At 41.8% G+C, this 22,495-nt stretch overlaps 1 protein-coding gene across 3 annotated transcripts; it reads left to right on the top strand.

Moving 5' to 3' along the window:
• Nucleotides 1-7,819: 7,819 nt before the first annotated feature.
• NELFCD (negative elongation factor complex member C/D) lies at nucleotides 7,820-22,495 on the top strand. 3 transcript variants are annotated; one of them, XM_077112768.1, is made up of 15 exons: nucleotides 7,820-7,960; nucleotides 11,882-11,997; nucleotides 12,252-12,361; nucleotides 13,204-13,313; nucleotides 15,851-15,958; nucleotides 16,395-16,547; nucleotides 16,773-16,903; nucleotides 17,519-17,684; nucleotides 19,079-19,213; nucleotides 19,647-19,786; nucleotides 20,554-20,668; nucleotides 21,032-21,127; nucleotides 21,214-21,354; nucleotides 21,697-21,826; nucleotides 21,923-22,495. In XM_077112768.1, exons 1-15 carry the CDS (start codon nucleotides 7,874-7,876, stop codon nucleotides 21,955-21,957), a joined length of 1,773 nt encoding a protein of 590 aa, XP_076968883.1. In that variant the 5' UTR covers nucleotides 7,820-7,873; the 3' UTR covers nucleotides 21,958-22,495. The 3 variants fall into 3 exon arrangements, with proteins under 3 accessions (XP_076968883.1, XP_076968892.1, XP_076968899.1); XM_077112784.1 differs by lacking the exon at nucleotides 7,820-7,960 and adding an exon at nucleotides 8,178-8,887; XM_077112777.1 differs by lacking the exon at nucleotides 11,882-11,997 and having other exon boundaries at nucleotides 7,827-7,960.

Below are 22,495 nucleotides of genomic sequence, written 5' to 3'. Positions count from 1 at the left end.
ACCCTGGGGGTCACTCTTAACGCATGCTTCAGTTAGACATTGCTACCTATCATAACTTGCCAAGCCCCAACCAAAATCATACCTGCCAATCCTAAAGAATACATAGGGCATTATATTAGATTCTATGAAAGTTCTATGCGCTAGGGTAACTCTCCAAAACTTACAACTTCCAGATGGATCCCTGGACCAGATAAGTCCTGAAATGCAGAGGGGCCAGCCCTTCCAGAATATCAACTAGCTCCATCCCCCTATCCCATATTATTGACAGTCCCTTTTAACATGAAAAAGTTAAAGTGGGAATAGCCCAAATACCCCTAAAGAGTGGGAGAATGATCAAAGGTGACAGAGGAGGTATAAAAAGAGAAGGTAGGATTTAAAAAGTGAGTATGAGTGCTGAATCATTATACTGATATTTCTTTTAGCCTCCAGTATCTTAGAACAGCTGGAAATAAAAACCTAAAATTGTGGAATTGTAACTCATATCAAACTCTGAAATCTGTTCTACAACTAATTGCTGCCATGCACTTTGAAATTTATTGCTTTTATGTATATATGTTATTTAAAAAGAAGGAGTGTAACAGAGAAGATAAGATTTAACAAATGAGGATGACTGCTGAATCATTATATCGATATTCTATTGGTCTTCAGTGTCTTGGAGCAGCTAGAAGAAAAAATGAAAAATCATGAAACTGGAATCCACCAAATTTTAAAATCTATTCTATAACTACTTGTTAAAATGTACTTGGAAATTTATTGCTTTTTGTATATATATGTCATATTTTGGAAATTTATTGCTTTTTTGTATATATGTTATATTTCACAATAAAAAAAGTTAAAAAATAAAACCCACCTATTTTAGCACCTTTAGAAAACTAAAACCACTGATATTAGTCATTTATTACTGTGAATTCAAGTCACTGTCTGGTGTTACTTTCAGCCTGATGAACTATCCATTAGCATTTCTTGTAAGCAGGTCTGCTAAAGGAACAGATTCTTTAGTTCTTGTTTATCTAGGAATGTCTTTATTTCACCATCATTTTTGAAGGATAGTTTTGCTGGGCATAGAATCTTTGGTTGCAGTTTGTTTTATTTCAGTACTTTGAATACATCATCCCACTGCCTCTGGCATCCATTTTTTTCTGATGAGAAGTCAGTCACTAATCATGCTGTTGTAGGTAAGGAGTAATTTTGCCCTATCTGCTTTCAAGCATAGGAACATTCACAGGCAAAATGTCACAGATTCACTGTTCTTACCTGAGGTTTAGTAATTGTCATTACTAAATGCATCCCAGTTTGTTGTACAAGTTGGTCAATTTCCAGAGGACTGCCGTCGTTATTCTTATTTTGTCAAACTTTGGAGTTGCTGCTGGGGGTGGGGGGCAAGATTTGTTGACCTCACTCAGTCACATGCCAGCCATGAGAAAATGGACTGGGTTTCTCTAGATGAAATGGGATGATGTTGAGGAGTATTGAACAGAGGAGGGGCACAATCTGATGGCATTTTTAAAAGATGCTTGTCTTAGTTCCTTATTGTCACATAACAAATTACACCAAACTTGGCTTTCGACAACAAACATTTATCTCTTTCATAGTTTCCGAAGGTCAGAAATTTGGAAGCAGCTTAGCTGTGAGGGTCCAATTCAGGTTTCTTTGAGGGTTGCAATCAAGGGGTTAGCTTGGGCTTGGCAAAGGGCAGAGGATCCACTCCCAAGCTCACTTCCTTGGCTATTTGGTAGGGTGCCTCAGTTCCTCACCACCTGGGTCTCTCTATAGGGTTGCTCACAATAGGCATCTGTCTTCCTTCAAAGTTAGCGATCCGAGAGTGGGAATGTGCTGGTTTGAAATTGTTATGTACCCCAGAAAAGCCCTGTTTCTCTCCTATTCCAATATTGTGGGGCCAGACATATTGTTCAGGGTGGAAACTGTGAATGGATTGTTTCCATGGAGACATGATATGCCCAATTGTGGGTGGAGACTTTTGATTAGATGGAGATGTGACTCTGCCCATTCAAGGTGGGTCTTGATTAGTTTACTAGAGTCCTTTAAAAGGGGAAACATTTTGGAAAAACCTCAGATGCAGACGCTTGGAGAACAAAAGTGACAGAACCAATAGGAGACCCAGATGTTTGGAGATGCCGAAAGAAAATGCCCCCGGGGAAGCTGTTTGAAACCAGAAGCCAAAGACTCCAGCAGAGGCCAGCCACATGCCTTCCCAGCTGAACCCACTGGCGTTTCTTGAGTCAAGGTATCTTATTCTGGATGCCTTAGTTTGGACATTTCTATGGTGTTAGAACTGTAAATTTGCAACTTAATAAATTCCCTTTTTAAAAGGGAATTTCTGTTCTGTTGTATTGCATTCTGGCAGCTTTAATAAACCAATATAGGGAGCAACCAAAACAGAAGTCATAAGGTGTTTTTATGATTTAGTCTGTGAAGTCTCACACAGTCACTACCTGCTTTATTTTATTCATTAGAGTAACTCACTAAGTACCACCTACCCTCAAGAATCGGGAAATGAAGCTCTATGTCTCGAAGGGAAGAATATCAAAGAGTGTGTAAATATGTTTCTATAACCACCTCATTCCTATTTGGAGAATGGATGGTAATCGAGCAAGAATAGAGGTAGACAGATTAGTTTGAGGCCGCTGCTGTCATCCAGGTGAGTGATGGTAGAAGCGCAGACTAAGAAGGTGGTAGCAGAGATGGAGATAAGTGGATAGACTTGAAATAGAATTGACGTAGGATCTGCCTTTGGCTGGGGGTGGGGGTGGGGAGTGGGGAGGGCAAGGGAACAGAAGTTAAGACTGACCTCCTGGTGTCTGGCATTGCTAACTGTGGAGCTGGTGGTTCGAGATTCCCCAGGAGGGGATGATGGCAGAAGGACCATGTTTAGGTGCTCACAGAGAATGTCAAGATGCCCATGGGAAAACTTAACGGTAAAGAGGCAATTATGACAATTAGATACATAAGTCTGGATAAGAAGACTGGAGATAAAAATTTGCGAGTTCCCAGTCTAAACGGATTTGAATATGTGGGGTTCTGTACTTGAAGTAATAGTATTGTACCAATGTTAACTTCCTAGTTTTAATAAGTATACGAAGATTATGTAAGATGTCTACTTTAGGGAAACTGAATTAAGATTATATGGGAACTTTCTCTACTATCCTTGCAATTCTTCTGTAAATCTAAAATTATTTCAAAATAAAAGATTTTTTAATTAAAAAAAAAAAAAGACATGAGACAGAAGAGATGCCCCATGGGATGAAAGAGATCATCTAGTGAAAGAATGGAAGTAGAGAAGTGATCTAGGCCTGAGTCCAGAGATCCTGCAATATCTGGAGTCCAGGAAGAGAACAGGAGAGAAGGCTTAGAAGGAATAATGGCTGAGGCCAAAGGAAAGCCATGAGAGTGAGCTGGTGTGGATGCAGGAGAAGGGCAGTGTTTCAAGGAAGACAGAGCCATCATCTGTGTCAATAACTGCTGAGAGATCAAATAGAATGAAGGCAGAGAAGTGTTCTTTGGATATGAAAAAAATGGTGCCATTTGTAAGTGTGGTTCAGTGGTGTGGAGAGGACAGAAAGCAGATGTGAGTGAGTATAAGTGTGAAAGGAAAATGAAGAAGTTAAATCTGAAGGTGGTTCTCATACACCCAAAGGGTAAGATTCTTCAAACTCTACCTCTCCAGCTTCCTGACCTCTCAAAAGTGTTCACTTCCTCCTCAGGCCACTGCCTTAATCTCAGTCATAGTCACTTCTCACCTACTCCTGGGTCCCCTTGGATCCTTCTTCTCCATGGCAGCCAGAAAGGAAACCCTATATCTGATCATGACACTCTCGTGTAGTAAAGCCTTCAATGGCTCCCCCCAATCCCCTGGGGATAACCTAAAGCCCTTGTGAGTTCCTCAGCCATCTGGCCCCTGTCTACCTCTGGTGTCTCGCTTTCTCTCTCTCAATCTCTCTCTTCTCTTGTTATTTACACTCCAGCCATTTTCTTGTACTGTCTTCTTTTATTTTCTCCCTGGGCCCTCATCTCTTTGTCCTCCAGGTTTTTGCAAGTCTCAGCTGACATATCATTTCCTAGAATGGTCTTCTTCGACTTCTCCTTTAGGTCAAGCCCTATTCCTTGCTCCTTCCACTTCATTGGAAGTGGCCTTTTTTCCCCTTCCTCACATAAGCAATAGAGAGACTGTTTCTCTGTTCACCTCTGCATCCCAGCACATGACACCTAATAGGCAGTTAGTAAATACCTGCATTCAATGAAACCAACTTCTCATTTGCATGGGAATTCTGAACCAGAATTTTTCTTAAATAGGCAAATATTCTAAGTGGTTTTAGAATGTTTAAGTAATGCAAGCTACTTTGGACATTCCATATAAGGATTTTTAAAAAATGACAGGTCAATAATTTCTCAGGACACAAGACCTACAGACTCAATTATTCTAAACTATTGCGACTTATCAACTGAATACAATGTACTCATCATGTGTTGTTTGTTAATCCATTTAATAAGTAACCTTTTGTTGAGGGAGAGATGAGTTAAATAATTCCTAATTCTATAGGAGCAATTAGTTATACACATATTAATTTGACTGCTTTCAATTCAGGCACAATTTCTTTTTTTTAAATCTGAGAGGAGAGGTGTTAGGAGTTTAACAACCATCCATTCTTTCCAACATTTTCAGGAAGTAAATGAACCCTGAAACAAGCCAACAGCAGGGGCACTCATTAACTTAATACTCTTTAATCTTGTGAATAGAATAGAAGCTGGAGCTCAATTCATTGAATCCCTGAGCTGCAGGCTTCCATCTCCAACCACCTGCAAAAGATCTCCACATGGGTGTTCTGTCTATGCCTCTAATTTAGAGATTTCCAGTTTGAACTCATTATCTTCCCCTGCAGAAACCTGCCCTCCTTGGGGGTTCACCATCTTGGCAGTGCACTGAACCCAGCCACACAGGCTGGAAGTCTCAGCAGTATCTTCCTGGCCCCTGCTCCCTGGGACCCCAAAGCTACCACATTTTCAGGCCTTTGCCCCAATCTCACAGCAGCTCCCCGACCCATTGCAGCCTCCATGAACTCTTTGATTCCTCAAGTCTCATTCCCACCTCCCAAAGCTCCCCTCTGTAATGTCTCCTGCCTGCACAATGGGAGGTGGATTAGAAAAACCCAGATATGGTCCTTCACCTTCTCAAAGCAAGAAAAACCCAAAAACCAAGCATTTCATTCACACCACAATAACTGTATTAGTTTGTTAAGCTGTCAGAATGCAATGTACCAGAAATGGAATGGCTTTTAAAAAAGGAATTTAATAAGTTACAAGTTTACGATTCTAAGGCCATAAATATGTCCTAATTAAGGCATACAGAGAAGGATATCTTGGCTCAAGGAAGGATGATCTAGATAGGTAAGTGGCTGGCATATGCTGGTCCTTATTCCCAGTTTCCTTGCTTCCAGCTTCTAATGAAAATGGTTTCCTTGCTAAGCGGCTGTGGGCATTCATTTAGGTGAATCAGTATTAAACTCTGAGTTTCATCTCTTAGCTTAACATCTGCCGGGGCTGGAGATATCTTCTCTCCAGCATCTGGCTATTTCTGAGTTCTTGTTTAGAGCCCAGGCTATTTCTGGCTCTATCTCCAAACGTTTAAATCCACTCTGAACTCTCTCCAAAATGTTTCCCTTTCTAAAGGTCTCAAGTAAACTAATCAAGATATACCTTGAATGGGTGGTGCCATATCTCCATCTAATCAAAATGTCACACCCACAATTGGATGTATCACATCTCCGTGGAGATAATCTAACAAAAAACTTCCGCCTTACAATATTGAATTGGGATTTAAAAATCCACGGCCCCCCACAAGATTGGATCAGTATTAAAACATGGCTTTTCTGGGGTGCATAATGTTTTCAAACCACAATAACCGATGATTACTGACCACCAGCCATGTGCAGATTCCATGCTCAGTGCTTTTCACACATTATTGCATTAAAGCCTTCCAAATAGCCTTCGGTCAAAGACCTAACTCCTTACCAAGATCTGGCCCTATCTACCTCTCTCACCTCATCCAAGCTTCTCCTTGGACTCCCAGGTGCCATTCTCAGTAGGCTTTCTGTTCCCAGGACACATGCCAAGCCTTTGCCCTGGCAGTTTCACTCTCCTAAAATGTTCTGTCCTTGGTCCTAGCTTGCTTGACTCTTTTTCATCATGTGAATCTGAGCAAATAGTTGATCAGAGGTTTTTACTTCTGCTATGGGTTGAATTGTATCCCTCTAGAAGACATGGTCAAGTCCTAACCCCACAGTGCCCTAATCCCGTATGACTGGTGTCCTTATAAGAAGAGGAGAAAAGAAGGCCACGTGAAGACGGAGGAGCGGAAACTGGAGTGATGGAGCCCCAGCCAAGGAATACCAAGGATAGTTGGTAAACAGGAGCTGGAAGAGGGGAGGAAGGACCCTCCCTTACAGGTTTCAAATGGAACAATGAGCCCTGCCAACACCTTGATCTGGACTTCTGGCCTCAAGAACTGAGAGACAATAAACTTCTGTTGTTTAAGCCATGTTTTCCTGGTACTTTGTTACAGCAGCTGAAGGAAACTAAGATGCCTTCCCTGATTGCCCTAAATAGGCCTCTCCTACAGTCACAGTATATTCACATTTAACCACCATTCATCATCATTTTGTTTCCTCTTCATCTCTCTCAAGAGAATGTAGGTGCCACTGGAACAAAGGCCACATGCAATTTATCCAGCACTGAGTTCCAGAGAACCACACAGCACCAGGCACTGAGCAGACCCTCAGGAAATATTTGTTAAAGAAAGAAAGGAATGTATTAAAGCCTGGGGCTACATGAGCAGCATCCCAGGGCTCTTCCCTCTAGTGCCTTTTCCTTGCAGCCACGGGCATTACCTTTCAAAGCATCCAGATCTGACAGTGCTAACCTCCCTGCCCAAGGCTTCCAGTGGTCATCATCAGAACTGGCATTTTTTGATGCCCCCTACTCTGTGCCGGGAACTGTGCTAAGGGCTTTAAAGTCATCATCTCATCCATGCTTCCCAACTACCCCACTAGGCTGCTCTGGAGGACTGCATTCTGACTTTTGTGGCCCCTAGTGACTTTCGTCTTCATAAAAACATACTGAAAATGTTATTTTACAACTGCCTTGGTAACTTTATGTGAATTATATCTATACAAATATAATCCAGACTGGAGTCATTATTGCAATACTTTTTTTTGTATGCTCTATGGTGGGGGTCACATTTCATTCTTTTTCCATGTGACTATTCCATTATTGCAGCACCATTTGTTTAATTTTTTTTTGGGGGGGGGGGAGGTTGGGTGGAAAGACCGGAACCCGGTCTTCTGCATGGCAGGCGGGAATTCTACCACTGAACTACCCTTGCTCCCACACCACAATATCCACTTTTCCTCCGATTTTAAAAGAAATTAAAATTAAAACATTTTTGTGGACCTAGACACTAAGACCGATGGATGTCAGCCCTGCTCTTGTGCCCAGTGTCAGCTAGGGAATCCCGCCCAAAGGCGAAGCCACGCCAGTCTGAGCCTAACGTAAAACTACCCAGAGGTAAAGTTCCGGCCAGGCCAAGCTCCCTGTTCAAAACTCGGATCTTTCCTTGGGCCCAGAAACGCCCTAAGCCGGCTATGGGAGGACGGAGCCAGCAGTGACCCTCAGCCCTTTGTCCCGGGGGCGGAAGCCCGCCGACTCCGCCTCCCTCTCCGGCCACACCCCCTCTTTCGACCACGCCTCCAGCCCGAGGCGAGGCGCGCGGCCGGGGGGGCGGGGCCGCGCGAGTGCCCGCCCGCTGGCCTGTCTCCGCCGCGCGCATGCGCCCTGCTTGAGCGCGCGCTCGCTGGAGACGATGGCGGGAGCCGCGTCAGGCGCCATCATGGATGAGGACTACTTCGGGAGCGCGGCCGAGTGGGGTGACGAGGCGGACGGTGGCCAGGTGAGGGGGGGCGCCGCGCGCCTCCCACGACGACTCTTGGTCTCCGTCGCCGGCGGTCCGGCTCCGCTGCCGCCGAGTGTGAGGCGCCAGGCCGCGCGTGCTCATCCCGTGGTTTAAGCACTGCCCGCCCCGCCCGCCACTTCGCCCCGTGCCCCGGGCTGGCGGGCGGGGCCTCCACGCTGCGCCGCGCCCCCCACTGGACCCCCCACTCAGCGGAGGGTTCGGCGGCGCGTCCTTTCTAGGCCTCCGTTTCCTCACTTTTAAAAAGATGGGGATGGGGGACCGAAGGGGCGGAACCTCCTCACGCTTCGTCCTGACTCACCGAGGGCGTCCCGGAACTCCTGCACTGTGGGCAGCCGGCTCCGAGCGAGGACCCTGGTCTCGGGCCCAGCGCTGCTGCTGCCAAGCGGGCGCCTCAGTTTCCCCAGAAGCCCAGTGAAGGGCTCTGGCTGGACAGGAACCGCTTACTTTCTTGTACCACGAGATGACCCGCTTAGTAGTCACTCTGAGCCAGGCCCAGTGCCAGGCCCTGTTATTTCCTAGACCCCCAAGGCGAGTAGGACACAAACTCAGGTGGAGGAATTAACATTGCAAAAAGCCAAGTCAGCAACATGGGAAAAAGGTAGAACTTTGGGCATATGTATAACCGTTCTGTAAACCACCATCATCTTTCCAGTGCTTTGAGTTCATTCTTGATCAGGGACTGATTGGCGTGGGAGCCAGGGAAGGACCATTTTTACCTCTCTGAGGGGGTATTGGAAAGCCCGAGCAAGGGGCTCTAGCTCAGCCAGTGTACCCCTACCGTATTCTAATATTAAGACCCACTGAGGTGCATGTTTGCTTCTTGGACCCCACCTCTGGAGACTGATACAGTCGATGTGGAGTGGAGCCTGGGAATTTGTCTTTTTGAACAAGAGTTAAGATTAGGTACGTTTGGGAAATACCGAACCAATGTTTTGAAGATAGAAATGGGGTTGCAAGGTGATGAGAGAAAGGTGTTGGAACCAAGGCACATAGATGTAAAGACGTAGGCCGTGTTCTTGGGACTGAAAGAAGTCCTGTGTGGTTGGTTGCCTCCTAGAGGGAGTGTCATGAGGTACAGTACAATAGAGAGCAGGTTCTGAAGGGCCTTTGAAAGTTTCTGAAAAGTGTGACTTGGTCACAAGTTTGGGCAGGGAGTGACTTGAGTGGATTTGTATGTGGGGTCATTCCACTAGTATTGGAGGATTATAGAGGTTGGTAGTCATGTTTAGCTAATTGAGAGCCTGTGCTAGGTACTTTCATGTGTTCACTCATTCCCCCCTCAAGGGTTTGAGTTGGGTATTACTCTACTCATTTTGTAAGTGAAGAAAGACTGTCCAACCTCACAAAACTGGTAAATGGAGGAACGGGGATCCAAACCCAGGTAGGTCTTTTGTCTCCTGACCACTTTATCAGACAGCTGACCACTGAAGTGGTCCAGATGAGAGAAATTTAGGGGTTTAATTGGTTTAATGGTGGGTTGGTAAGGGGCATCCTGTTCAAAATGTAGTACTTATCACATTGAGCCTACTAGTCATAGAGTGGGACCTATCTTAAGGGCCATCCAATCCAATGCTCTCATTTTATAAACTAGGTGCATGAGTTACCTGCCTTAGTTTACAGGTAGAAATAGTAGAAAAGCCAGGCCTGGACCCACTAGTGGGAGGTTGGGGAAGCTCATGCTTGGAAAACATTTATTGTGGTCCCAAACGTTTATTTGTGTCCCAAATATTGATCCTAGTGAACTTTTATTAATAAAGGTTGGGCCAGATACTCATTTCACATGCATTTCTAATTATGGTATGCTAGGAGGGGGGGGTGGGGGGAAGCCAGGGAGGTGGCAGAAGAGGTTTTGTAAGCAGATCTTTAAAGATAGTGCTAAAATTCTGTGTATTTTATGCCATACTTGGTGGCTTTGTGGCAGCAGCTGGATGTGTAAGGAAACTATATGAGGATATGTAAGGTAGAAGTAAGAATTATTTAGTGCAGATTGTTCATTCTGGCTGCAGGTTGCAAATGGGGATGAGACTAGACAGATGAGCAAGTGGAAAGGGCAAGGCCATGTTAAAGAGTTTGAATTTTTTTTTTCCCCTGAGAGGGAGATAGAAAACTTTAAGCTCGAGAGCAACAGCACATTTGTGGCTTAGGAAGATCACTGTGGTATCAACATAAAAGATGACCAAAAGAAGGAAATGAAACTTGAGGCATTAGGGGAATATTTGCTATTGCAGACATGCAAAACAAAGAAACCAAAAAGGTGAATAAGGGAAGAAGGGGCCAAATTGAATGCATTATGTTTGAGAGAGAATGGGTCCCTGTGTCAGGATGTGAGAATGGGGTGAGGAAAAAATTGAGGATGACTCCCAGGTTTCTGGCTTTTAGGTAACATTTACTAAGACATGGATTGTAGGAAGATGTGTTTTTAGAGAAAAGATGAAGTCAGTTTTGTCCTAATGAGTTTGGGTTACTCATTACATCCAAACAGAAATGAGAATAAATGGTTGAATGCTTGAGTCTGGAGCTCAAGAGAGAGGTCCAGGCTAAACTGTAGACTTTTGAGCAGGCCGGTGGCATGACCCTGGAGAAGATGTGGTAATAGAAGAAGAGGTCCAAGGTAGAGGCAGACCCATAAGGCCAACACTCTTGGTGAAGCTCTGGCTTTCACAGCCTGCCTCCAGGCCACTCACACAAATAGGATCTAGGAGGAGACTCCCCAGTCTCCACAGGGAAAGTATCATGCTCCATCTGCTCCCAAACGCCTCTTTCAGAAAGATCACTGACTTGCCTCAAATTAGCAGTCCTGTTAGTCTAGAGCAGGGGTGGGCAAACTTCTCTATAAAGGGCCAGATAGTAAATACTTTAGGCGGTGCTGGTCTTTTGCACCTATTCAGTCCTGCCGTGGTAATGGGAGTGTAGCCACAGACCATATGTGATAGAATGGACATGGTTCTATTCCAATAAAACTTTTTTATAAAAACAGGAGGGCTGAATTTGGCTGTGGGCTGACGTTTGCCAATCTGTTGCCCAACTTTTACCCCTATTATATTAGACAAGTTCTGTAGAAGTTTGGTCTCTGCTACTAATTTGTTAGCTCCTTAGATGGAAAAAGCCATGTGTTGGCTTATATAATCTTAGGTTCCATGGGGTGGTGAGCACAGTGCTTTATACAGAGTAAGTGTTCAAAAACCATCTGCTTGTTAATTAGAATGACAGGATCAAAATTGGACAGAACCATGGAATCATTTCATTCATTATTGTTTTTTACAGATGACGAATCCTGCTTTGCCCTTAAATTCAGTGATTTACTTAAGATTATTCAGTTGCTTACAAGCAGAATTGGGACTAGAATCCAGCTAATTCGAGACAAGTCAGTGATCTTTATTTTCTAATAGTAAATCGATGGTTTAAGCCTTCAAGAATCACTGTTCGTCTTTGATTGAAAAAAGTTAAATGACATATCTGAAATAATAATAATGAAGTAATAATGAAAACAGTAATAATAGCTAATAACAGAGCTCTTACTAAATGTCAGGCACTATCTTAAGACCTCCAAAAATTAGCTCTTGGAATCCTCAGAACAGCCCAGTGGGAAGAGATGCTATTGTTATTTTTGTTTACTGGAGAAGGAAACGGATACTCAGAGGTTTAATAACTCGTGACTGCAGTGCACAACTCACAAGTGATGGAGTGGCAACGCTCCCACTCCATGTGACTTCAGGGTCCAGCTTCTGGCCACTCTGTACTTGTCCAGCCTTCTTCATGAGATTGTCATGAAAGTCAAATGAAATAATGTGTGGGAAATATTTTAGAAATGGACACACTGTACAGATTTAAGGTGAGATTATTATAGGATATTTATATTAATGAAAAAATAGCATGGCTCATGGCATTTACCAACAGCAAGAGGATGATTATGGAGAGGGAGAAGATGACGCAGAGGTCCAGCAAGAATGCCTACATAAATTTTCTACCCGGGATTATATAATGGAACCCTCCATCTTTAACACTTTGAAGAGGTATGTGAGAAAGGTTATTTGTATTGGAAGGAGGGTGGGGGATAATTTAGGGCAAGCTTTATAATAGACCCAGAAGATGATATGTCAGAGTAAAGACACGATGATATTGGGAAGGCTTCTAGGGGTTCCTACCCCCCCCCCAAAAAAAATCTTAATAACCTAGCTCTCTTCCTCCTTCCCTCATTATTGTCATCAATCCCCACACCTAGTCTCCTCTCATTTGAATGTACTAACCATTTTGTTGCTTTTTCTAGGTATTTTCAGGCAGGAGGGTCTCCGGAGAATGTTATCCAGCTTTTATCCGAGAACTACACTGCTGTGGCCCAGACTGTGAACCTGCTGGCTGAGTGGCTCATTCAGACAGGTGCTTCATGGGTGACCCCATCCTCCTATGCCCGCACCCCATTTTTAATAAACCTTTGATCATTATTATGCCAATAAATTGGAAAGATCTTCTATGTTTTCCTGTTTTTGTAAGATTTGTGTAAGTAATAACTGAATTTCTTAACCATCTTTGTCTGCTTGATTCTTATCTTTGATTCAATAATTAAGATTTGCAGAGAGCCTGCAAACATGATTTTCATTGAGTTGTTTTCCCTGCCATGTTGTAGAATTATAAGATTATGCATCGTATTTTCAGTGTGTCAGTTTGAAGAGATATTATAGCATGCAGTAAATGATGGATAATTTAGGGCTGGGTATGATTATGGCTTTTAGCTAATATGATCAAAGTAGAGCCTTACTGTAAATCCACTGAACTGGGAACAGATGACATCATTGAGGAAAGTACTGTTTGGAAACTAGTCAGTTCACTGCTTTGCAGTGCTATCACGGTGATTAGATACAAGCATGTCTCTCTTGGCTGCCATCTGTTTTCTTCTACTTTGTGAGGTATGTTTTTTCATCTTCCCACCTGTCTATTTTGACAGTGTTATTAGCAAGGTTTTGAAGATGTTACTGCCATTTCTAGGTAGAAGAGGGTAGAACATCCTGTATGTTCTGCTCTGCTGCTCCTTTTCGGTCTCACTGTTAAATATAAGTAATAAATACTCAGTTTTGAAAGCGGTCCAAAGTTTTAAATGGTCAGAAGCCATTTTGTGATATTTGATTCATATATAGCATTTTGGCCCTTTTATTTTTTCTAAAGTAATATAAGAAATTGAGAGATTTACCATTCTCTATCTAGTTTCTTTTCTTTTGTTTCAGGTGTTGAGCCAGTACAGGTTCAAGAAACTGTGGAAAATCACTTGAAGAGTTTATTGATCAAACATTTTGACCCCCGCAAAGCAGATTCTATTTTTACTGAAGAAGGAGAGGTGAGGAATATGTTTGCTTTTCTAGTACCAGTCCCTAGGGTCTTTTACTAATCCTATGTGTGCATATTATGTAGGTAATGTAAGAGGTCATAAAATTAGGGTGTGAAATGGAAATTTCAGTCAGATCTGCCCTTTAAATTCCATATCCAGTGCAGTAAGATGCCTGAGAGCTGAGAGGCATATAGGAGCTGAGGTGATAGAAGGCACCACAGATTTATACTTCCTATACTCTGCTAACTCTTGGACATGGACTCTTAGAGTGGTGTGATACATTTGTTCAGGTCCTCCAAGAAGCAGATGCCAAAGCAGGATTAGACCTTTAAGAGTTGATTGAAGAAACACTAGGGAGGGAAAACAGGAGAGGCTGGGAGAGCTACCAAACCATTGACGCAGGTCTGATCACAGGCTGAGGAGAGAGGGCAGGAAGAAAGCTTGGGTAGGAAGAGTCTTAGACTACAGTGGCCTGTAACAGAAGCCCCACATCTCCAAGGAACAGGCTTGCCTTAGTACCCTGTTGCCCATGGTCAGTGACTGGAAGCCATCCAGGGAAGCCTGGCACAAGCAGGATGGTGGATTCAGAGTGCAGCACTGGGGCTGTTGGTCACATAGTAGGAGTAAAAGAGACACATTTTCATGTTCACCAAACATAGTGATGGACAAATCCACCTGTGCTATTTAAATTACCTCTGTCTCTGGTAACAGAGACATCAGGAGATAGAAATAGCGTAAGGTATTGGAGCTGAAGGGATACAGATTGTACAACAGGACTGAATCTAAAAACTCAGAAATGGATAGCACAACACTACCTAACTGTAATACAATTATGTTAAGACACAGAATGAAGCTGAATGTGAGAATGATAGAGGGAGGAGGGCTGGGGGCACAAATGAAATCAGAAAAAAAGACGATAAAGACTGAGTTGGTATAATCTAGGAATGCCTAGAGTGTATAATGATAGTAACTAAATGTACAAATTTAAAAAAATGTTTTTGCATGAGGAAGAACAAAGAAATGTCATTATTGCAGAGTGCTGAAAATAGATGGTAGTTAATATTTTAAAATTTTACCTTATATGTGAGACTAAAGCAAAAAATGTTTATTTGGTACAAAATTTATATTTTGACTAGTGCATTTCCTAATATAACTTATGTAGACAGCTTAATTGAACACCATAAGTACATGGAACCTTGAGTAGGACATGAGATTTTGTTGGTTTGTCCAGAGTGATGCTCTAATAAATCCAGAGTGATTTGAACAGTGAATAAAAAAGTATTTGCAAAGTCCCCTTTGGGGAATGGTGTGAAAGGGGGGAAAATTCAACTTCCCCAAGTTGAATTCTTGATATTCTCACAAGCAGTATGGACAATCAAAGCTGTAGGCTGAGTCTCCAATCTTGGGGTTTGTTCATATGAAACTTAAACCCACAAAGGATAGGTCAAGTCTACTTAAAATTAGGCCTTAGAGTCACCCCCAAGAAAACCTCTTTTGTTGCTCAGATGTAGCCTCTCTCTCCAGCCAACACAACAAGCAAACCCACTACCCTCCCCCATCTATGTGGGACATGACTCCCAGAGGTGTGGACCTTCCTGGCAACGTGGGACAGAAATCCTGGAATGAGCGAGACTCAGCATCAAGGGATTGAGAAAACCCCTAGAATGAACTGAGACTTAGCATCAGGGGATTGAGAAAACCTTCTCGGCCAAAAGGGAAGAGTGAAATGAAACAAAATAAAGTGTCAATGGCTGAGAGATTCCAAACAGAGTTGAGAGGTTATCCTGGAGGTTATTCTTATGCATTAAATAGATATCGCCTTGTTAGTCAAGATATAGTGGAGAGGCTGGAGGGAACTGCCTGAAAATGTGGAGCTGTATTCCAGTAGCCATGTTTCTTGAAGATGATTGTATAATGATATAGCTTTCACGATGTGACCGTGTGATTGTGAAAACCTTGTGTCTGATGCTTTTATCTACCTTATCAACAAATGACTAAAACATTTGGAATAGAGATGAATAATAGGGGGAACAAATGTTAAAATAAATTTAGAGTGAAATGCTGGTGATCGGTGAGGGGTAGGGGTGGGGAGTATGGTTTGTATGAATTTTTTTCTGTTTTCTTTTTATTTCTTTTTCTGAATAATTGCAGATCTTCCAAGAAATGATCATGATGATGAATAAAATTAAAAAAAATTACCTTTGTCTCTTTGGCCCAGGGCATACAGTGATTGTGCATGAGTTAACTGTGTATGATCCCAGTCCATTGTGCACTGGGAGCACCCTTTAGTGCCCTTGTGTCAGATCTTCCATAAGTGCGAGCAGGCATTTGGGGGCTCCAGTTCTGCCATTTAGCTAACCTTGTGACCCTGACTGGCTCAAGTCTGTGTCTTCCTCTGGGGATGGTTGGGACAGAGCTAGTTGTTCATGGGGGCTCTTCCAGCTGAAATAACCTGTGATTGTTTATACATCATCATCTTCATTTAAGCTAAAGCTAGGCCTTTTAGCCTGCTATTTGTTTGTTGGTTATTTTTGTTTTTTTGACAGACCCCAGCTTGGCTTGAACAAATGATTGCACATACCACATGGCGAGATCTTTTTTATAAGCTGGCTGAAGCTCATCCAGATTGTCTGATGCTCAACTTCACTGTTAAGGTAGGAAGAGCACTAGAGTTGGAGAAAAGATAAAAAGGGTTTTAGGAAACGTCTTCATCTTTTCTCTTTGAAAAGCCTTACATTGAGAAAGGAAAAACACAGAATTTGTAACTGTATTTTTGGGTCATGGTTGACTACATTTTAGGATTTGGCAAGAATGTAATTAATACACTCAGTTGTGTTCTGAGAAGAGATACATTTTAAGAATGCCCTGTCTATCCCCTCCATCTTCCATGTGGAGAAACCGAGTACAGAAATGATTAGTCTGGGTCACAAATCGAGTTAGTTGTGAAGCTGGGATCAGAGGAAAGGTTTTAAGACCTCTGCCAATGCCTCCTTGTTTACTTTACCAAAAATAGGACAAGCCAGTTCTCTATGAAATGTGTGGGTGCTACATGTTGCTACTTTGTTTGACTTCTTATTTTTTGTGTCATAGCTTATCTCTGATGCAGGATATCAAGGGGAGATTACCAGTGTCTCCACAGCTTGTCAGCAATTAGAAGTATTTTCTAGAGTACTCCGAACTTCTCTAGCTACAATTTTAGATGGAGGAGAAGAAAACCTTGAAAAAAATCTCCCTGAGTTTGCTGTAAGTTCTTTACTTTTATGTATCTCAAATTCCTAGGAGGCTGTTTCAGGTCATGTGTTTTCAAACCACCTGAAACACTTCCTCTAGAGAATCTCCAGGTCAGAAGGAGCCTTCCAAGACAGTGATGACCTCCATGCAGGAGAACTGTTGAAATTTAACTTCTGTCTTCACTTATCATTGCTGCAATAGTGAAACCCCAAATCCTCTCTCCCTGCAATTTTTCAGAAAATGGTTTGCCATGGGGAGCACACATACCTGTTTGCCCAAGCGATGATGTCCGTGCTGGCCCAGGAAGAGCAAGGGGGTTCCGCCGTGCGCAGGATTGCTCAGGAAGTTCAGCGCTTTGCTCAGGAGAAGTGAGGGGCAGTATTTCTGCTTAGCCTATCCCTTCCTTGCTCAGTGCTTCCCCACAGAGTCCCTCCCACTGCCCTTATTTCCACAACCCAAACTTCTAATTCTTCTCATTGACATAGAGGTGAGCTTTTTCCAGTAGATCTGGAAGAGTTAGGATAATTTTATATACATGTAGAGAACTTACTTTCTAAGATGTTGTTTTGATGAATCTTTTGTAAATTTTTTATGAATCCTTATTTCCATATATTGGAATTCATCAATAGCAAATAATAATAGTTCTGAAATAGTTATTCAATAATCTAATTGTTATATTGTGGTTCATATCTTACAGAACAAAATTAGCCCTTATTAGTTTCATTTTCTAATATTAATAGAGTCTTAATAAGGTATTTTAAAAGTGCATAGTTTTTTTTATAAAGTCTGTACCTATTTGAATCATTTCCCATTTTACTCTACATATTGTTTCATGGATCAGTTAGTATACCACCAAATAAATGACAGAAATATGAGAAAACAAAGGGATCTCAACAATTCAAAGCATTAAGTGCAAAAGAAAAGAGAAAAAGAAAAAGCTACTTTATTAATGACAGGGTATATGATTTTTTTTTTTCATCAAGAGGTCATGATGCAAGTCAGATCACTCTAGCATTAGGCACAGCTGCTTCCTACCCCAGGGCTTGTCAGGCCCTTGGGGCCATGCTGTCCAAGGGGGCGCTGAATCCTGCTGACATCACAGTCCTGTTCAAGATGTTCACAAGCATGGACCCTCCTCCTGTTGAATTAGTAAGTTACTTCTCATTTTACTAATAAGATGGGATATCCCCAATTCTGTTTGGAAGGATTGTTTTAGAATGTCCATGGTTTTCTTCTCTCTTAAGTCACAGAGTGCAAATTCCTATTGAAATACTACTGTAGTTTTCCTGGTACTTCCTTGTCACATCATCAGCCCTCAGACATGTTTGAGCCCCCACTGTGCACAGAGCCCTGCTGGGTGGGGCTAGTGTGAGTGAGTTCTTCATTACTGCCTGATTGTTGGGAATCAGTGGGGCATCCCACTCTGTCATCTGTGAGTTCATATGGACTCACCTACCATCTCTTTCCTTTTTCTTATTTAGTAGCTTTATTGAGGTATAATTCACATACCAAACAATTCACCCATTTATACAATTCAGTGTTTTTTTGTATATTCACAGATGTATACAACCATCATTACAATCAGTTTTAGAACACTTTCATCACCTCAGAAAGAAACCCAGCACACCTTCTATCCCCAGATGCCTTCCAGCCCTAAGAAACCACTAATCTACTTTCTGTCTGTAGATTTCCCTATTCTGAATTTTTGTACGAATGGAAGCATGTAGTATATAGTCTTTTGTGACTGGTTTCTTTCACTTAGAAACCTTGAATGTTTTCAAGGTTCATCCCTGTTCTAGCATGTATCAGTACTTCATTTTATGGCCCAATACACCATTGTCTGGATAGACCGGAGTTTGTGTATCCATTCATCAGTTGATTGACATTTGGTTTGTTTCCATGTTTTGGCTGTTGTGAATGATGTTGCTTGAACATTTGTGTATGGACATATGCTTTTATGTCTCATGGATATATATCTAGGGGTAGAATTGTTACTCTTCTGATAACTATGTTTAATTGTTTGAGGAATTGCCAAGCTGTTTTCCAAAGCAGCTGCACCATTTTAAATTCCTACTGGCAATATGTGAGGGTTCCAGGTTCTCTACATGCTCGCCAACATTTGTTATAATCTGATGTTTTTTTAAAAATTTATTTATTAATTAAAAAATAAACAAAATAAAGCAACATAATCAGTAATTCACAGTATCATCACTTAGTTGCATATTCATGATATTTTGATTCTAGCCATCCTAGTGGGTGTGAAGTGGTATCTTATGGTTATGATTTGCATTTCCCTGATGACTAATGATGGTGAGCATCTTTTTATGTGCTTCTTGGTCACTGGTACATCTTCTTTGGAGAAAGATCTCATTGGGTCCTTTGCTAACTCTTTATGTGGGTTATTTGTCTGTTTATTATTGATTTGGAGAGTTTTTTGTATAGTCTAGATATAGTTCATTATCAGATATATGATTTGCCAATATTTTCTCTCATACTGTGGATATTCTTAGTTCTTTCTAAATGGGTTGTATGTTTCTCCTCAGATTCGGGTGCCAGCCTTCTTGGACCTGTTTATGCAGTCCCTCTTTAAACCAGGGGCCAGGATCAACCAGGACCACAAACACAAGTACATCCACATTTTGGCATATGCAGCAAGTGTGGTTGAGACCTGGAAGAAGGTATTATCAGTACTGAGAATTCTTGGACTTGTAGGGAGATATATATCCTGCTCTGCTTTAGTATTATTTAGGAATCTTGGCTACAAGAAATCTTGAGCCTGTCTAGTGCCATAAATGTCTTTTCTTCTGTTTGTGCATAAAATTGTCCAGGTATTCAGTATCTCAAGTGTGTGTAGCATCTGTAATACTTCTGCAAACTGTAATTGGAAATGACTAAACAAATGAAACTGATTTCTGTAAGCTAAACAAACACCCATCTCATTAGTTTTCAGTTTCTATACACTGTGTGACTGTGAAGTTTGACAATTAAATTGACTCCTCACTTCAGAGATAGGGAGGTTGATTTGCCAAAAGAAGTGGCCAATCCCAGATTACCCTGACTATAAGAATATATGCTCAGTGAAGATTCATCAATGTTTTTGTGTGTTTTCAGAACAAGCGAGTGAGCATCAATAAAGATGAGCTGAAGTCAACATCAAAAGCCATTGAAACTGTTCACAATTTGTGTTGCAATGAGAACAAAGGGGCCTCTGAACTAGTGGCAGAATTGAGTACACTTTATCAGTGTATCAGGTAAGCAAACTGAACCTTCTTTCCAAAGTAATCCATTTGGGAGTAGATGGTTTGAATTTTGATATTAAGAGATTGAAAAAAAAATAATAAAAGCTTCAGATATACTTATCTTTAAAAAAAAAACTTAGCTAGAAAACCTTAAAAAGATTTAGTAGCATGAGTAATTTCAGGTGCCTACTTGCTGGGAATATATACAGTAAATCCTCCCAAATTAAGACTTTGTGAAAGGAGACCAGCCAGGATTACAAATATTGATGGGAAGAAAGGGTTTATTTATAGTAAAAGTTAGACCAACAGAGTATTGATTAGATGAGAATGATTTGCAATTACACCAATTATATAAATAGATCTTCCCCAGAAAAGCGTAGAAATGGTATCCTCTTAGGTTACTGGAAACTTTTCCCTATTTCTTTGAACTAGGGTTGAAGAAAGAGTTTAATAAAGGAAGGTGAACATCCAGTCCACTACTGAGTGCTTTACATTAATCAGCTTTTCCTTCTAAACTAGTAATGCAGTTTAAAGTGAACTGAGAATTGAATTCTGTTTCTTGCTCTACACGTTTGACATGCTAATCTAATTAGAATATTCACTAATAAGCTTCTCCACTGGAAGAGCATATTGAAGAGTGAACTGATGGAATAGTGAGGTGGTTTTTTGTTGTTAAAAATTTTCCTAACCCTTTCATGCCCTTCTAGCATGCTTTTGTGTGTGTGTTTTTAAAAAGCACTGCTTGTTTAAAGGAAACATTCTGCCTCGTTTACCTATAGGTTCCCAGTGGTGGCAATGGGTGTATTGAAGTGGGTAGATTGGACTGTATCAGAACCCAGGTACTTTCAACTGCAGACTGACCACACCCCAGTACACCTGGCGTTGCTGGATGAGGTGAGACACATTTATAGCATACACAGTGTCTGTACATGACACCATTTATCCAAGACCTGCCATTGTATCTCTTCAGTGAGTTCAGAAGATACTAATTTCAAAGGCAGTTATTTTTATCCTAAATGAAGATTTTCTGTTTAAGGAACTAGTTTCATTGCCTCTGTAGTTTTATAAAGTGTCACTGAGAGAATGAGGAATGGCAAAGAAGCTAACAGGCCCTGGGTCAAGGGTGTCAGGACCATCCTTGTCAGTGATATGCTGTCTCTGGTGGCTTTACAATGACAGTGGTTCCTTTGTGCCCTGAGAGTGACCCCAAGGAACTGACCCCACTGCTCAGAGAGGCTTTCTCTGGCCTGTTTTTAGATCAGCACCTGCCACCAGCTCCTGCATCCCCAGGTTCTGCAGCTGCTTGTTAAACTTTTTGAGACTGAGCATTCACAGCTAGATGTGATGGAGCAGGTGAGTGGGTGCCCCACAGGGGTTTGTGGTGGGGCTTGGGGACTCGATCCCATTCTGATAGGATTTCTGCTCCCACTCTTTTATAGCTTGAATTGAAGAAGACCCTGCTGGATAGGATGGTTCACCTGCTGAGTAGAGGTTATGTACTTCCTGTTGTCAGTTACATCCGAAAGTGTCTGGAGAAGCTGGACACTGACATTTCACTCATTCGCTATTTTGTAACTGAGGTCAGCAATACACCATTTATTTTCATGTTTCATTCTCCTTTACACTAGCAGTGCCACTTTTAGCTTAATTTAGTTCGTTTTATACCTGAGAATTGTGCTTTCTCATAGTCATGGGATGGCAGTGACAGATCATAGTTTACCAAGTACCTTCCTTCTGTCAGGAGCTGAATTATGTGCTTTACCTGTATAACCACACTGGGTGCATTCATGTTTGAGTTGGGTATTGTCTCCAGGGAAGCAAGAAAAAAGGGAGGACTCTTTTGGTGGCCATCTCATCAGTATGTTGTGTGATGCCTGTCATGTTCTATGAGGAAGAGGAGTAACCCAGTGTTTGCCCCATAGGTGCTAGATGTTATCGCACCACCATACACCTCGGATTTTGTGCAGCTTTTCCTCCCAATCTTGGAAAATGATAGCATTGCAGGCACCATTAAAACAGAAGGTGAACATGACCCTGTGACAGAATTTATAGGTAAGGTTGACATGAATGTCCCTTTGCTATAATTTTAAGTGTCGTTTTTTGTTAAATATCATTTCTAACCCAGTGACTATTTCTCTTCTCTTAAAGCTCACTGTAAATCTAACTTCATCATGGTAAACTAATTTAGAGCATCCTCCAAAGCAAACGCAAAATATTCCAGAACAGATGTGGAAAAACCCTTTCAGGAAGCTGTTTGAAGAGGTTCAGTCAGCACCTTGGAAGGGGACTCTGGGGGGAGGAGGTAGATGACATTTTTTAAAAAAAGAAAAATGTTAGCAGTGTAAGCGAAAAGCTGGTATTATGAATGGTCCCTTTTCTTTGTTGTAAATCCAGTGCTGCCCCTAAATCCTGTTTACAGTATTCATTTCCCTCAATATAGGAACTAGGCTCATGTTACCTCTCAGGACAGACCCAATTTTCAGCCCTAGGGGTTATAGGAATTCAGAAATGGAGACCTTTCTTGCTTAGCTTAGAAGAATGGGTGTCAAAATGAACTTCTTTCAAAGTTGACTCAAGTATTCTCAAAAGAGCCAAATTGGCTAATTGATATTGTAACTTTTAATTTACCAACAGCGCATTAAAAAGGCCTTTTTGCTGAGTTTTAAGGTATTGATTCTGGTGTTACATTGGTATCGTGTAAATAAAGCACATTCAGGTTCA

This window comes from Tamandua tetradactyla, chromosome 1 (genome assembly GCF_023851605.1).
Source record: "Tamandua tetradactyla isolate mTamTet1 chromosome 1, mTamTet1.pri, whole genome shotgun sequence".
Lineage (NCBI taxonomy): Eukaryota > Metazoa > Chordata > Mammalia > Pilosa > Myrmecophagidae > Tamandua > Tamandua tetradactyla.
Note: the sequence above shows the minus strand (reverse complement) of the source record. Positions and strands in the feature narration are given on the sequence as shown.

What these genes read in the sequence shown, in the direction of transcription:
- NELFCD (XM_077112768.1), top strand. Translation starts at nt 7,874, where the DNA reads ATGGCGGGAGCCGCGTCAGGCGCCATCATGGATGAGGACTACTTCGGG. An exon ending in ACACTTTATCAGTGTATCAG is followed by an intron (nt 19,787 to 20,553) that starts GTAAGCAAACTG and finishes GTTTACCTATAG; the next exon opens with GTTCCCAGTGGTGGCAATGG. An exon ending in CCCTGTGACAGAATTTATAG is followed by an intron (nt 21,827 to 21,922) that starts GTAAGGTTGACA and finishes CTTCTCTTAAAG; the next exon opens with CTCACTGTAAATCTAACTTC.